The sequence below is a fragment of the Charadrius vociferus genome, unplaced genomic scaffold (genome assembly GCF_000708025.1).
Source record: "Charadrius vociferus isolate BGI_N301 unplaced genomic scaffold, ASM70802v2 scaffold455, whole genome shotgun sequence".
In the NCBI taxonomy this organism is placed as follows: domain Eukaryota; kingdom Metazoa; phylum Chordata; class Aves; order Charadriiformes; family Charadriidae; genus Charadrius; species Charadrius vociferus.
This window is the reverse complement of record NW_009648550.1, coordinates 4,181,457-4,195,074: the sequence shown is the minus strand read 5'-3', so window position 1 is coordinate 4,195,074 and position 13,618 is coordinate 4,181,457. Positions and strand designations below refer to the sequence as shown.

The 13,618-nt window shown below is 45.4% G+C and overlaps 1 protein-coding gene across 1 annotated transcript in view; it reads left to right on the top strand.

Annotated features, from left to right (window-relative positions):
* Positions 1–13,618, top strand: part of BCL11A (B-cell CLL/lymphoma 11A (zinc finger protein)) — a 67,774-nt gene that overhangs the window by 3,710 nt on the left and 50,446 nt on the right. The window contains 1 exon segment of the mRNA XM_009886020.1: positions 3,033–3,362. Within this exon segment, the coding sequence (XP_009884322.1) occupies positions 3,033–3,362 (330 nt within the window).

Genomic DNA, 13,618 nt, shown 5'->3' with positions numbered 1-13,618 from the left:
CCCCCCCCAGCCCCATCACCCCCGGTACCTCCTTTCTCCCGACACTCCAAAATCCATCCCGCTATTGCCGGAGAGACGGTGCGGTTGTTTTGGTGACTGGGAAACGGGGAAAAAGAAGGGGGGAGTAGGAGGGCGAAGGGGGGAAGCTGAAAAGACATGTTGGTGGAAGAGCAATTTGCATGAAAAATAGGGACGGATGATTAGGGACCCAGGCAGGGAATTTTGATTGCCCCAGAATTAAAAGACGCATCCTGCAAAATCAGTGGCGAGACCAGGTGAATTGTATTGTGGCGTTTTCTTTGTAAAGCCGATGTTTTGTATTTTGTTTTAAAAGTAGGAGTAATAATAATAAAAAGGTATTTTCGCTGGCTCTGCCTCCATCAGAAGGCAAATGTTTTGCAGTGAATGCGGTGCCAGCTGTATTTCATACATTAGTATATAATTCTTGTTAATTAGCAATAATTTACGTTAAGAGCATAGAAAATGTTGAGGTTACAGGTTTTATATCTGTACATTTGATCATCTTGTTATTTTCAAGAACTTTGCCTCCTATAAAATTAATTAGGTGAAATGTGGAGGTGTAATCAGCAACCTCTGAATTACCACTTCATTTCCTGGTTTTGATTGTAAATCAGCCCAGTCCGTACAGACTTTAGCAAAGTCTATTTTTGTTTAGCGCTACTTTTAACTGTCTGGTGTCGAAGCACCGGGTTACCTTCCCCTGCTAAATAATACTGACAGCGTCAGAAAGAAATCAGGCCGCGGGAAAACGTTATAATTGAGTAATGATTATGCAGAGCTCCTCACTAAGCCAGTTGTAAGGGGAATACGGGGTATTTTGCGTCTTTTGCTGCGGAGAGTTGGTGAGCTAGAAGTTAGATTTGCAAAATACCTTTGTCTGCGGCGTGCAGCGAGCTACTGGTGGAATTAGTCCTGCAATAATTTACTCCCTCGGTCCGAACACAAGGAACGGCAGGGGAGAAAAACACCATGCCCAGCAATCCCGCAGAAACACCCTGCTCCTCTCCCGGCTTCCCGAGGAGTGTGAAATGCATGTTGTGTGTCTTATCTTGTCGGTCTGTAAGTTTAGAAGAAAACCCCAGCGATTAAGACATTGTTTTTATTAATACGAATGTAACCTTCATATTCCTGTGGTTGACCTTACGTTAAATTAGAAGTAGTACTAGAGGCAAGAAATGATGGACTGGATCCCTGTGTCCTAGTTGGAGCTGAGGTACGGCGAGGTAGTGTGCTCTTTCAATATTATTTTACGCAGCACAACTGGGAGCTACTCCAGATCTTCCTCCTCAATATTCAGCCTAGGTAGGGTTGAAATAAATTTAACCTGAGTTCACTGGATTTTTGCACTTTATCAAAATCAGTTCCAATATCGTGCAGTCAAATTAAAATCTATTTTTTGATTCTCTGTGGCTTTAAGTTCATTAAATGTGAAATTGGCAGCCAGCTAAAGAAGGTCAGGCTGATTAACTGTTTAGGAGTTGTATTCTGTCTCGCTTGTGTTACCTGGCAGGCTTTTGAGGTGGGTTGTATGTGTAGTACCCTCTCCTCCTGCTCGCTGCTGTTAGCGTGCGTGCTGTATTGTGCAGGTAGAGGGATACCAACACGCTGCTGGTATTTATTTTTTGTTTCTCGTAAAAGGCAATAGTGATGGAGACAGCACACAGATTGCCAAGGTATTTCTCTGTAAACTTAACCAAAAAAAAAAAACCCAAACAGAAAAGAGAGCTGCGTCTGCCTGGTTAGAGCATCCACTGACAATTCTGTGAGCAGAAATAGCCTCATAATGAAGCTTTTTGGAGCTCATTCAGGAAATTTGTCAACTTTGACAACATTAGGCAAGGTATTTTGAGTTTAAAGAAGGCACTTCTCACTGTTGCAAGGAAATGTGGCAGTCGCTTGGCCACGCTGATTTTTAGATGCTGAGGGCCACCAGTGCTAACACGTTCAAGATAATTTAGGCATTCCTTTATTTCAGGATGAAAAAGGAAAAATGAGTAATTGCCTTGTTTCCTTAAGTACTAAAAAATAACCCATCTAGCTAGAATCTCTGTGTGGAATTGGTAGTGAATTTGATATTTATTTGAATCCTGAGGAGCAGCTGAAAAGTGAGGGGTGTCTCCCACCGCCCCACAGGCATTGCTGCTGCACTTGCTTTTATCATTTTGGTTTCTGCCATTTATTTATTTATTTATTTGTCTCGTCCCCACCCTCCCCCGTGAATAACTCCTGGCTTTCCAATTTTTAAATTGGAAGCCACAAACGGGCTGATAGGGATAGTGACACAAACACATACGTCTAGGTATGCACGTGCATTAGAAGGGCTGTATGTGCCGTGGGTCGGTGCCTGGATGTATGCGGCCACGCGGTGTGGCTCTCCCTCTCGTTTCTTTTACACACGCACATGCTACCTGCGCGGCCTGTATAAGGGATATGCAATATCCGTATGTTGAAACACCTTTTGTCTGCACCCACACCCGCGTAGTTCAGACTTGTGAATTTTAGAAAGTAGGTCTGGCTGGTGGAAAATACACACCCATGTGTGTGAGAGAGCGCGTGCAGTGCTTTTAGCCTTGAATTCATATACATAAATAATACATCCGGCAATAAAACACCATATTCGCTTCTCTTTGTAGTACCACAGAGTTTTGCAGTGTATTCTTTCAGACTATTAATTTAATTTTACCACCGAATCGTTGAATCGAGTCAGAAATTTGTCCTCACGTAGGAACACAGAGACAGTTGCAGTGCTCGCTCTCGGAGTTCTGCATGCTACAGCTGCTTCTGCAAAATCGCTTTCCCTGTAACTGATGAATTCGTCTCCTTGCTGCCGTGCTAACAGCCGTGTTGCACGGGTTTAGTTGAGGGGGGAGCAGGCGGACGATGTAAGCAGGGTGTAATATTCATGAAAAGGGGGCTCGGCGCGGCGCGTTCCTCCCCCCCTACTCCCCCCTCATACCCCATTCCTTTCCCCTAGAGCTCTAATGATTCTCCTTTTGTTTCTCAAACTGCAGCCGAACCTCTTGAAGCCATTCTCACTGATGACGAACCTGAACATGGCACATTGGGAGCTCCGGAAGGGGACCACGACCTCCTCACTTGTGGCCAGTGTCAGATGAACTTCCCGTTGGGGGACATTCTTATTTTTATTGAGCACAAACGGAAACAATGCAATGGCAGTCTCTGCTTAGAGAAGGCTGTGGATAAGCCACCTTCACCCTCACCAAGTGAGCTGAAAAAAGCATCCAATCCCGTGGAGGTTGGCATCCAGGTTACGCCAGAGGATGACGATTGTTTATCAACGTCATCTAGAGGAATTTGCCCTAAACAGGAACATATAGCAGGTAAATTAAAAGCAAGGAGAAGTGTTTGCGAGTTTATTTCCGTTTCAGTTGCAACGTAGCATGTTCGCAGTTGTAAACTGCTGTGTCTGTCTCTCTGTTCTGCTCGCCGTGACGGCCGATGTGTTAAATACCCTGCCTTCGGTTAGTGGTGAGCGCACGACCGGTATTTCCCAGTGCCTGCGCAGAGGCAGGATCAACAGGCACGTGCCGTGCCAGCCGCTATTTCTAACGGTATTGTTTGAGGCTGCTCTCGTGATTTGCCTGTATTGTAGTCACCGTCTCCCGGTGTCTCGCCTGCCGCCGTAGCGCTGCAGGAGGAGATTTCAGAGCCTGCCGCGCGATAGAGCGAGGAGCTTTTGAGTCTTTGGCAAAGTCAGGGGTGAAAGAGTTAACTGAGCATCAGCCAGCCTTGGTTCCATGTTGGCTGTCAGCGTATGGACTGTAATTAAACACAGCCCCATGGCAAAGTGACACCACCGACCTTGACTTTAAGATGCCATTTTCGACTGGCCAGGCCAGAGTAGAGAGGGCAGTTGCTGAAGCGCACAGACATGCTTATTCGAAAAGTTTAAGGGCATGTTGGAAATTTCAAAAGGTTGGTTTGACAGGAAAGGCCGCTCTCTGCAGCCTGCCTCCTCAGCCAAATGATAAATGCTTCGCTGTGCTCTCTCTTGTCTCTGATGTGGTTTTGACAGATGTATCTTGATTTTGTTTGCGGTTTACACAACCACATGTCAGCCGTACAAATGTCCAAGGCAGAGTTCTGTTTTGTGCAACAAACAATATGAAATGTAATTTAAAAAAAAAAGGATAAATAATTCCATTTCTTAGCATAATTTTTTTTTTCTTGAACCGGAAAGCCATTCGCCGTGCAGATATTTTCACAGATGAGGTTAAAAAAATAGTGTGCGCTATGTGAAAGAAAATCACAGAGCCCTGGGAGTGTAACAAGGCACGCTTTGCTTTTACAATCTTGCTAGTAAACAAGAGTACTACCCATTTGCAGTGAGTGTTGCAAATCACTCCAAACCGCGCCAATACTACCAGTCGGAAAAGGCGAGACCGCAGCATATCGGCACCAACAAATGCCTGAACCAGTTTCAAACCCCGCTTCCCAGTGATGTTTGGGATGTGGCACTGCCGGTACCTCTCTTTGGGCAGCCCACAGGACCGTTCGGGGTTGTCAGAGGCGCAGTACATCATCAGATGATGTGCTAGAGCTTGTCTTGGGCTCGCTTTGGCCACAGAGTTAAACCATAATAGGGCGGTAGGCACTGGGAGTTCCAGCGCAATACTCCAGCAGCCTCCTGGCCTCCAAACCGGCCGGCAAATCACGCTGGAGAGATGAAGTTTTGAAGGTTTTGCAGTGGCAGCAAATATGTGTCGGTGCACGTGTATCTGTCTGTGCACACGTATGTATGCAAAGCCTTTGCGTAGACGTGCATACGTAATGTGAATGAACGTATACTATTTCTGCAGAGTAATAGGTCTTACTTTGAATACATGTATATATTTATGTTTAAGAGGAAACGGAGGCTCAGCTACTGCTAAGCTACATTTTGAAAGAGACTTAAAAAACCTAATAATTCTGCATATGGCACTTCCTGGCCATGGATGTTAAAAGGTGTTTTTTTTTTTCCCAGAGTGGTAGAGGGCAGTGCCCATTTCCATGTGCTGCCTGCGATCTGACGGAAAACGAGCAGAAGCGTAGGGCATGATTAATGAAGCGGGAGCCTGGCGGAAGGGATTTGTAGTCTTCCGAGCTCTGGAGCCATACTAAATCACCAAATATGGAGGAGCGGCGGTATGATGTAACGCTGTATTTACGTACGGCGCCGCTCTGTTGAAAAGACAAAACACAGTATCTGTCAAGCAAGAATTAAACCCGTTCTCCTCTCCGTGGTCCCAAATAGGTCCCTCAGCCAGAGGGACGGCCACTCCAGGGGGATTCTGCATGAGGGGAAACTCCTCGGCTGAGGGTTTTGCTCTGCCACTCGTTCGGTGCGGGAGACTCGGCGTGCCAAATCACGCTTTCGTGTGGTGCGGGTGACGTGAAGCGAGCAGGATTTGGCCTCGTGCGATGTCACGGGGCTGTTAATTCAGAAAAGGCTGTGGTTTTAACTGACTTTAAATGGTTGGGTGAGCGGAGGGCAATGGGTAAGGAGAGTTGGACATCGGCAGGGGCCTGATCCTGCTGGCTCCTGCGTGTAAGGATGGCTTCTGCTGTGCAGGTGGTCCGGCCTGGGAGCGGGCTCGTGGTGCACCCCACGAGCGCTGCTGCGAGCAGAGACCGAGCTGCAATTGTCCAGGTATCTCCCAGCCCCAGTTTTCTGTGTGGTAGCACCCAGCCCTGCCCGCGGACGGGAGGTCCAAGAGCACAGGTCTTCTGCTGCGCCTCCCCATCCAGGACAGAGCCGATGGGTGCTAGGGTCCCCTGGTTATTCCCGGTGGTGGGAAGTGCAGCTGGGCTGTGGGAGGGGGGAAGGAGCACCAGGGTCTTGCACTGTCCCTCCCCTTTGTGATTTCGTCTCCCCTTTCACTTGGATGAGTTTACCCCCCTCGTATTCCAAAGAGGTGTGGCAATAGCTGGAGTGACCTGCGGACAGGACTTTGTGAGGTCCAGAAGTAAAATTACCAGTAAGGGTCTTGGAATGAGCTGTGGAGTTCAGGTTTCTGGAAGGCCCCTGCAGTGAACCTCAGGCTCTTTGAATTCTGACATTTTATATCTGATTTCTGTGCAAGGATGCAAAATGCAAAAAGATATGAGTGTGTAATTAAGGGAAAAAAAAAAAGGACGGAGGCTGCCTTTAGGAAAATATGCAGGACTTGAGTGAACTGATTCTTTCTGGTAAGAGACCAGTAAATATGTATTTAGTAGCAATGTAAAAAAATCCCCGATTAGTTGTTAGGCTGCAAGAGGTGTCACAGGTTAGCTCTGGATGCAGGATGCAACTGTCTGCAGTTTTGTAGCCAGTAAGTTGGTGTGTTAGAGTAAAAGATCATCGTAAGATAAGTAATGGTTAAGGATCAGCTCGTCTAAAGACAAGGAAGGAGGCAGCGAGTCATTCAAATGCAGGGAGAAATTATGTCTATTTTAGCCGATAGGCTGCTCTTTATCCTCACCATTTTCCAGAGACGGGGCTGATTACAAGAGCCTCTGTCTGTGTGTGTGTGTGCAACCTGTGCAGTAGCTGTGAGATCCATATAGGTGCAGGCATGCGTACCTGTCTCTTCCATGTGGGTGTCTGCCTGCGCCTAGCTTTGACTTGCTATAAAATTTTGAGTGATGCTGATCCAGCGCTATAGCTGAAATGTCGTAAATTTAACTGAAAATTAATAGGATATGTTGTGTGGGTCCAATGAGGCAGCTTTCATCAATATGTATGTCAAAGCCTCACCACCAGATACCGGCAGCCCGTGATTTGCAGTGAGTGCTACGGCAGGGCTTTAGTTATCCGCTCTCATATTTTACAATAGGGGGAAATATTAACTGAAGTATCTAGAGATCAGTGAATGTAAAATTGCTGTTCACTTATTGAAAAGGCTGAAGAAATATTTATTGTCTGCCGCTGTCAGGTTTTAGCGGTTTGTTTGTTGAATATATAAATCCGGGGGAATTAATGAAAGGTTGTTTTTTGGGCGAGGAAGGAGCTTAAATGTTACTTGGAGGCAGTTGGAGGAACACTTTGGAGTGCTGCTGCATATTCCCCTTTATAATGCCGAGTGTGTATCTGCGGATGCCGTATTTACTGTACAAAGAGGGGAGGTGGAGGGGAGGTCATTTTTACTGCTTGAATCCTTTATTCTCAGACTGCTTGTGGCATTCAAATAAAATACATGGAAAAATAACATAAGAAAAACCTCTGTCTGCAGTAATCGGGGGAAGGTGGACATAATGTGGTACTAAATTTTAGATCAAGTACATTTGATTATTACAGTTCTCAGGAGGTAATGTCTTTGAGTAGTCATTACACCACAGAAATTTTCTTGGGCTGTTATTAGTAGTTGCCATTATAATTCTGTAGGTTGTAAATTGCCATTCCGTATTGTTTTGTTTTGTTCCGGAGACAAAAAAATATTGCTGTCTGCATTGAATAGTTAGCATTGCATCTGGACATTAAGATGAAAGCTTTAAAAAAAGGTGTGCGCGGGGGGAAAGGAATATGGAAATATTTTGGAGTCAAATTCTGTCTGCTTTCCCCATATAAAGAAACAGAGGGCCCAGGCTGGGTAAAACAGTCGCAGGCAGGAAAAATAGTGAGGGCACTACCCAAAGGCTCCCGCTCCTGAGATTCGGTGCCCTGTGTACAAGCTGTATTTGTAAATAAGACAGAGAAAGGTTGTGAACCGGCAGCTTGGCTGTTTTGTCAAAGTACAATGTCAGAGAAACTCTTTCTAAGACAAATTGTAAATAGAAGTGTCACGATGATTGCATGATTGAGCTCCAGAAGTGTCTTGCAATTGTTGGCATTGTCAGAAGACTTTTGAAAGCTTAATTAAAGGCGGTGGCCTCTGCGGCTGTGAAATTTACTTCTCGGGGGGAAAAATGTAAAAAATGTGGGGGATCAAAAAGTTGCTCTAATGCTACTCGCGCAGGGATACAGGGAAGAGTCAATAGTTTCTGAGCTTTCCCTGTTGCCTTTTATAAATAACATTTTTTGAAGAAGCAAACACGTGACACCAATATCATCCTTTGTACGAGGTAAAGATTGCGTTAGTTTTCCTATTCCCTGCTGTTACAGGCAGTTAATGTAAAAATAGCTCTTTATTGGAAACACAAATACGAGTTCACTTCAAGCACAGAAGCAGAGTAGAAAGTTTTCCTCTGCCTCGGCGTGATCCTTCCAGGGAAGCATCAGAGTGTTGGCAGTTCCCTGAATCTTTCTGGTTTTTTGTTTCCTGCAAATCAGATCTTCTGGTTTAGAGGACGAGAAACGCGTTTTGCATTCTTTCTCCTATTGTATGGGACATTTAATTGTGGAGCTCACCGTGGGCTGAAGCATCGCTGCATCCAAAACGCTTGTGGTTGGAGAGGCAGCCCAGCACGCATTAAGCTTCGTATAGATCTGAAAAGGTGCACGTTAGCGTCACGTGCCGAAAGCTTTGAAAATAATGCGCGCAATAAATGTAAGGCTCTATGCAGCGAGTCCCAACAACGAATGCCGGGTGATGGAAACTGAGGCAGGGAGTAAATTAAACGCCTTCTAATTAGCCCGGTGGGAGAAATAAAGTCTTCCCTAAACATTTCCATAATTTGGTAATGCCTCTTTTAAAGAGGAAGAGGCCTATTAGCATCACCCCGTTTTGTATATGCAACCGTCAACCCACGAGCTCTTTCTTATTTCATTCAAATAATAAAGACGATTAAAGAGGCTTGCAAGACAGCGTCAGGCAACGGGAGTTCAGCCTCCAGTTGTTTGCCTGCATGCATCCTCATTACGGAAATTTTTAGGACAAAATTCCCTTCAAGCTTCGGTCTGTTTTTATGTCCGATAGTACCAGCTTAGTGCAATAAAAGGCGTTTAGCGTCAAGCTGGACATGGCCTGGCACATTGCCACTTGTTTGTGTTGTGTTTTTTTTTTTTTTTCTCTTTTAGCTAATCGCTGAGAATCTCTCGTTACCTTTCTTCTTGTTGTGATTTTGTTCGGGTCGTGGTGCTGCCAGCGGTGTCGCGAGTCCAAGGAGGTCGTCTTCTCAGCCTGGCAGGCATCTGAACGCAGTTTCCATCCGGGAGGGCTGTATTTTATGTGTCAGGTTCTGGGATATTGCACAAGTTCATAACATATGCCAAGCTCATACATTTTAATACATTAAGACCTATATTCATATGGGTAGCGTGGCCCTAAAATTAACCATTGTTTGTTTTTTTTCTTTTTTTCCCTGGGCTTATGAACTTATTTTATCTCACTTTGTACAAATGCAGTAGCTCCAGCCTGCCTCCCGGTAACATTGGGCATAGCGGGTTTGGGCCCACGATGGTTGGTATCAGTATATGGGTTGCTGTGATTTATTACAGACTTTTTAAAAATAACGGGCACATTCACGGACTCATAAACCGATTGAGCGGTTGGGATGCTCTCTTTTCCATTTCATAATGAATTTACATCAAACACAGTTTGCTCTTTAGGGCCACCATCCTGAGTGCGCATTGTCCCTCCAGACGGGGACCTGCGCACTTAAATGCTTGCCAGGAGCTGGAGCGGTGGCTGCGGACCCTCGTGGACGGGCAGACCAAGCGCTCACATTATTCAAACCCTCCTGTGTTAATGCCAAACCCATTTTGAAGCCCATAAACATCCTCCCCGTCTTTCTAATCAGGTTTAGTATGCAACGCATCCCGCACGGGATTCAGCGAGTTTGTTTCCCAACCTTTATTGGCCAGCTGCACTCACTGTGCATCTTTAAAATATTTCAGCGAGGCTTTTCGCTCTTCTTCTGTGAGGACTGGTAACTTGGTGGCTGCTCCCCGGCTCATTCTTCATTCGGAGGTGGCATTGCCTCGGGTTGGCAAGGGAAAGGTTTGCGGTGTGGGGTGTGGTGAGGTCAGCCCCAATCCCAGCAGGGAATTTGTGTTCTTCATTTGCCTTTACAATCGGAGCACAGCTACTGTACCTTGGAGCAGCTCTCAGGTGTGAGCTCAGATGGGCGCATGTAAATGTCCTGTCAGATGCAACACAGGAATATTAATGTTTCCTCACCACCGCGCTATAATAAAGCTGTACACAGCCAGCTTAATATGCAGCCGGGCTGGGGAATTGTATAAAACTTCGATAGCCTAGTGTGAATGACAGCGGTGGAAAAAAATATTCAATATGCCACAGTTTGCGTTCTTGTTTTCCTTTGATCTAAAGCAAAATGAAAACATCCATTTAGTTCCCTCCTCATTTTGTATAGGTGTTCTTCCTCTGCAAAATTGGCTAGTAAGTAAGGAAAGAAAACGAATTATGGGGCACTGCAGAATTATTTGAAGCACGTTAATGCCAGCCTGCTGGGGATGTAATTTTTCCAAGTATTAGCAAACACGTATTTTTTATACTTGAGATCGTTTGCTTTGCTTTTCATTCTTTTTTAGTATCTGGGTCTGCTTGAAACAAAGAAAATAGAGTCGCCACAAACAGGGGCTGGAGCCCCCTTTACCCCCCCGGCTGCAGGCACAGCCCAGGCTGTACATCCCCTTCACAGGGGTTTCATTTCCATCTTCTGGGTTCAAATCTTCAGCTCCATCCAAAGGTGTCTGTTTTTCAGCGTGGGGATGTTAGAGGATTTTTAATAATGTGCTCATTTAACTGAATCAACAGCTGTCAGGAGCGGTTGTAGTAAATCCACAAAATGCACAAAGAAAAATACATACGTTTCCTGAAACAAAACACTTGAAACAAATTGGCTGCCAAAAAAAGCTGCTGAATTCTGGATTTGCAGACAGTGCACCAAAAGTGTTTCTTCTCGCTGCTCTCCCCGGAGACCTCTCCCCACTTGCCTGCTGCAATTCTGCTGGAAGTTTTTACCTGAACAGGTTGCTGTTAAAAACCCCACCGCTTCTCCCTATTTGATGGGTATGGAGCTCAGCTCGAGCTTGGATTTTTGCGTTGCGCACTAAATAGCTAAGACACCAAGACCGGAGCGAGAAGCAAAACCCAAATAATTGCATTACCGTCAAGGAAATGAGGCTTAATATCCCTGTGAAATAGCTGTCGAGGAGAAGCAGTGCTTCAACTCTGCCCTTCCAGGTAGGCGTTGTCAGGGTGCTCTTGAGATCTGAAGCAGCTTCAGAGGGTGCTGAATTCGCACCCAGGCGGGTGCTGGTGGAGGGAGACCTGGGGAGCTTTGGTCAGTCAAAACCAAGGGCTTTCTGCTTCCATCCTCCCCCTGCTTTGCATAAGTGCTCGACAATTACACCTACAATTTGATCTCAGCGTCAGATAGAAAAACCTCTGCCTAAATAAACAATGGAATTACCGCAGAACAACAAAGGCTTAAAGAAGAGCGCTGCCTTGAGTGGTGTTATTATTGTTGTTGTGGATATTATTATTATATTATTATTATTATTACTACTACTATACTATACTACTATTATTACTACAGCTATTACCTGTTTAGAATAAACACACATTACAATTCCTCACTCCTTACCAAGTAAGGAGTTTAGTTTTGCATTCATCCCTCGCTTAATTGATTTAGCAGGCAGCAAAATATGAAACACAAAAATAAAAATGCCCCCCTCACCCCCCCCAAATTCATTGCGATTAATTTGTCACCTGGTGTTACTTTGCTACAGCATCACAGCTGGTTTGGTTTTTTTCGGACCTTGCATGAATCATCTGGCTTTCGTTGCATTTTAGCTACTGAGTTTATTCTTTCTGGAGTAAGAGAATATAACAGCAAAACTGTCGTGCTTCAGCCAGGGCATCGCAAGTGCGTGGAGCGTTTACTGCATGAGGGTGGCCAGGGGGTTTTCGCTGTGTTTTCTCTATTATTGATACCGATTTTCATATTTAGGAAATAGTTATGCAAAGAGAAACGGTAGTTGGGGAGCCTTGTTCTCTATGAGGAGGTAAAACACAGTGGGATGCATTTGGAAAAAGAGTATTATCTCCCAAAAGATTATTTAGAGGCTGTATTATTTTGTAATAAACTATAAACTGTCCTGTGTTAAATTTGTGTTATGTTAGAAAAAAATCAATAAGGAAAAATTAAATTCTGATAAAGATACTCTTGGATCTTTGAAAACAACTGCTGTCCTTTTAACTAAAACATTTGAGGAGCTTCAAAGAGTATGTATTTCTTCTGATCTTAGAGCTGTGTGACTGGTAGCAGGGAAAAAAAAATCTTATTCTACATACAAGTGGATTGCTTAACAAGTCAGCACAGACACATACTTGTTTGTACAATAGAGATAAAAATTCCTGTATAAAAATAATTCAGTTGCTGACAGCAGGCATTGTGCTGGGGCTGCCTCTTTTGTGTTGGCCGGGGGTCAGGGACCACGGCTCCCACTTTCTGCCGGGGGGAGGCTGTCACGATCGCTTGCTGGAGCCTGGAAATAAGTTAATTGCTTTATTTTAAGGAATACTCAGAGCCCAGTCGCGTGTTTTTTATGTCGGTGTGCTCCATCTGGAAGCAGCAAAAGAAGAGAGAGGGAAAAAAAAAAAATCTTCTAATGGGGGGAGATGACTTGGGAGACGTGGCCTTCAACAGCTTGGCGACCCGGCGGTGGTTTCTAAACTTTTGGTTTTAATCTAATTCCGATTTATGCCGTCACATCCCATATTGGTCCTCCCTGAACTCTCCTCATGTGAAGTAATGTTGGTGTTGGGGATAATCGGTTAAACCCCGGGACTCGTGGCTGATACAGATGTTTGCTGGTGCGGCTGTTGCGCGGCATCCGTCCTATTCTGTCTAATAACCGTTAAAAAAGCGGGGCGTTAGCACGGCCCCAGGGATCCTCTTTTTTGCTCTGCAGGGGCGCAGGTAAGATAATCTGCGAGGTTGGGGAAGGCTGGGGAGGAAGGAATAGAAATCATTTGTGTTCACCTATCCCTCAAAGTCGGGGTGCCGGGGAGGCAGGCGGCGCAGCCATCTTTCCCCAACCTCCTCCCGCCCCCAGGGGGTCGTTGGCAAAGCTGAAGCTCCCCTCCACCCTCCCGGAGGTGCCGGCAGGATCAGGCCCCGACGGGGCTGGCCGAGAGCGGAGCCAAGTTTGGCAGTGCCCACCGGTGCTGAGCGGTCCCCCGCAAACTCTCCGCTCTCTCTCTCTCTCTCTTTCTCAGCAGTGGCTTCACTCTGTGGGAGCAAAGCGACTTTCTCGGTGGCATTGCTCCGGTGCGGAGATCTTTTCATCCCTCATTTTTAAATGCAGCGAGTTCCTAAAATTAATGCTGCTGCACTTTGATGAAAATAATGTTTTTATAATACATTTGCTGTTTACACGGAAGATGTGACTTGAGGGGAAAAAGGCTTTTTTGGAGGGTGGCGGAAATCTTGTTAATCTGCTCTCGGAGAGCGGCACACAATACTGCCTATGAGCAAGTCTGTGCTGCTTTTGATAAATTACCATGTTTAGAGATAGGTTTGGCTCTTAAGGGCTTAGTTTTCTGAACAAAGTCCATAACAATGTTTTCTGCCTCTGTTTGTCGCCAGCCCCTTTGGCTTGACTCGGAGCCCTGTGTTTAGTTGAAGCTCGGTCTGGAAGATAGAACAATTTTGCATTAAAAAAATAAGGAAATCACAGGAAGAAAAACCCTTTTGCTTTTTGGAT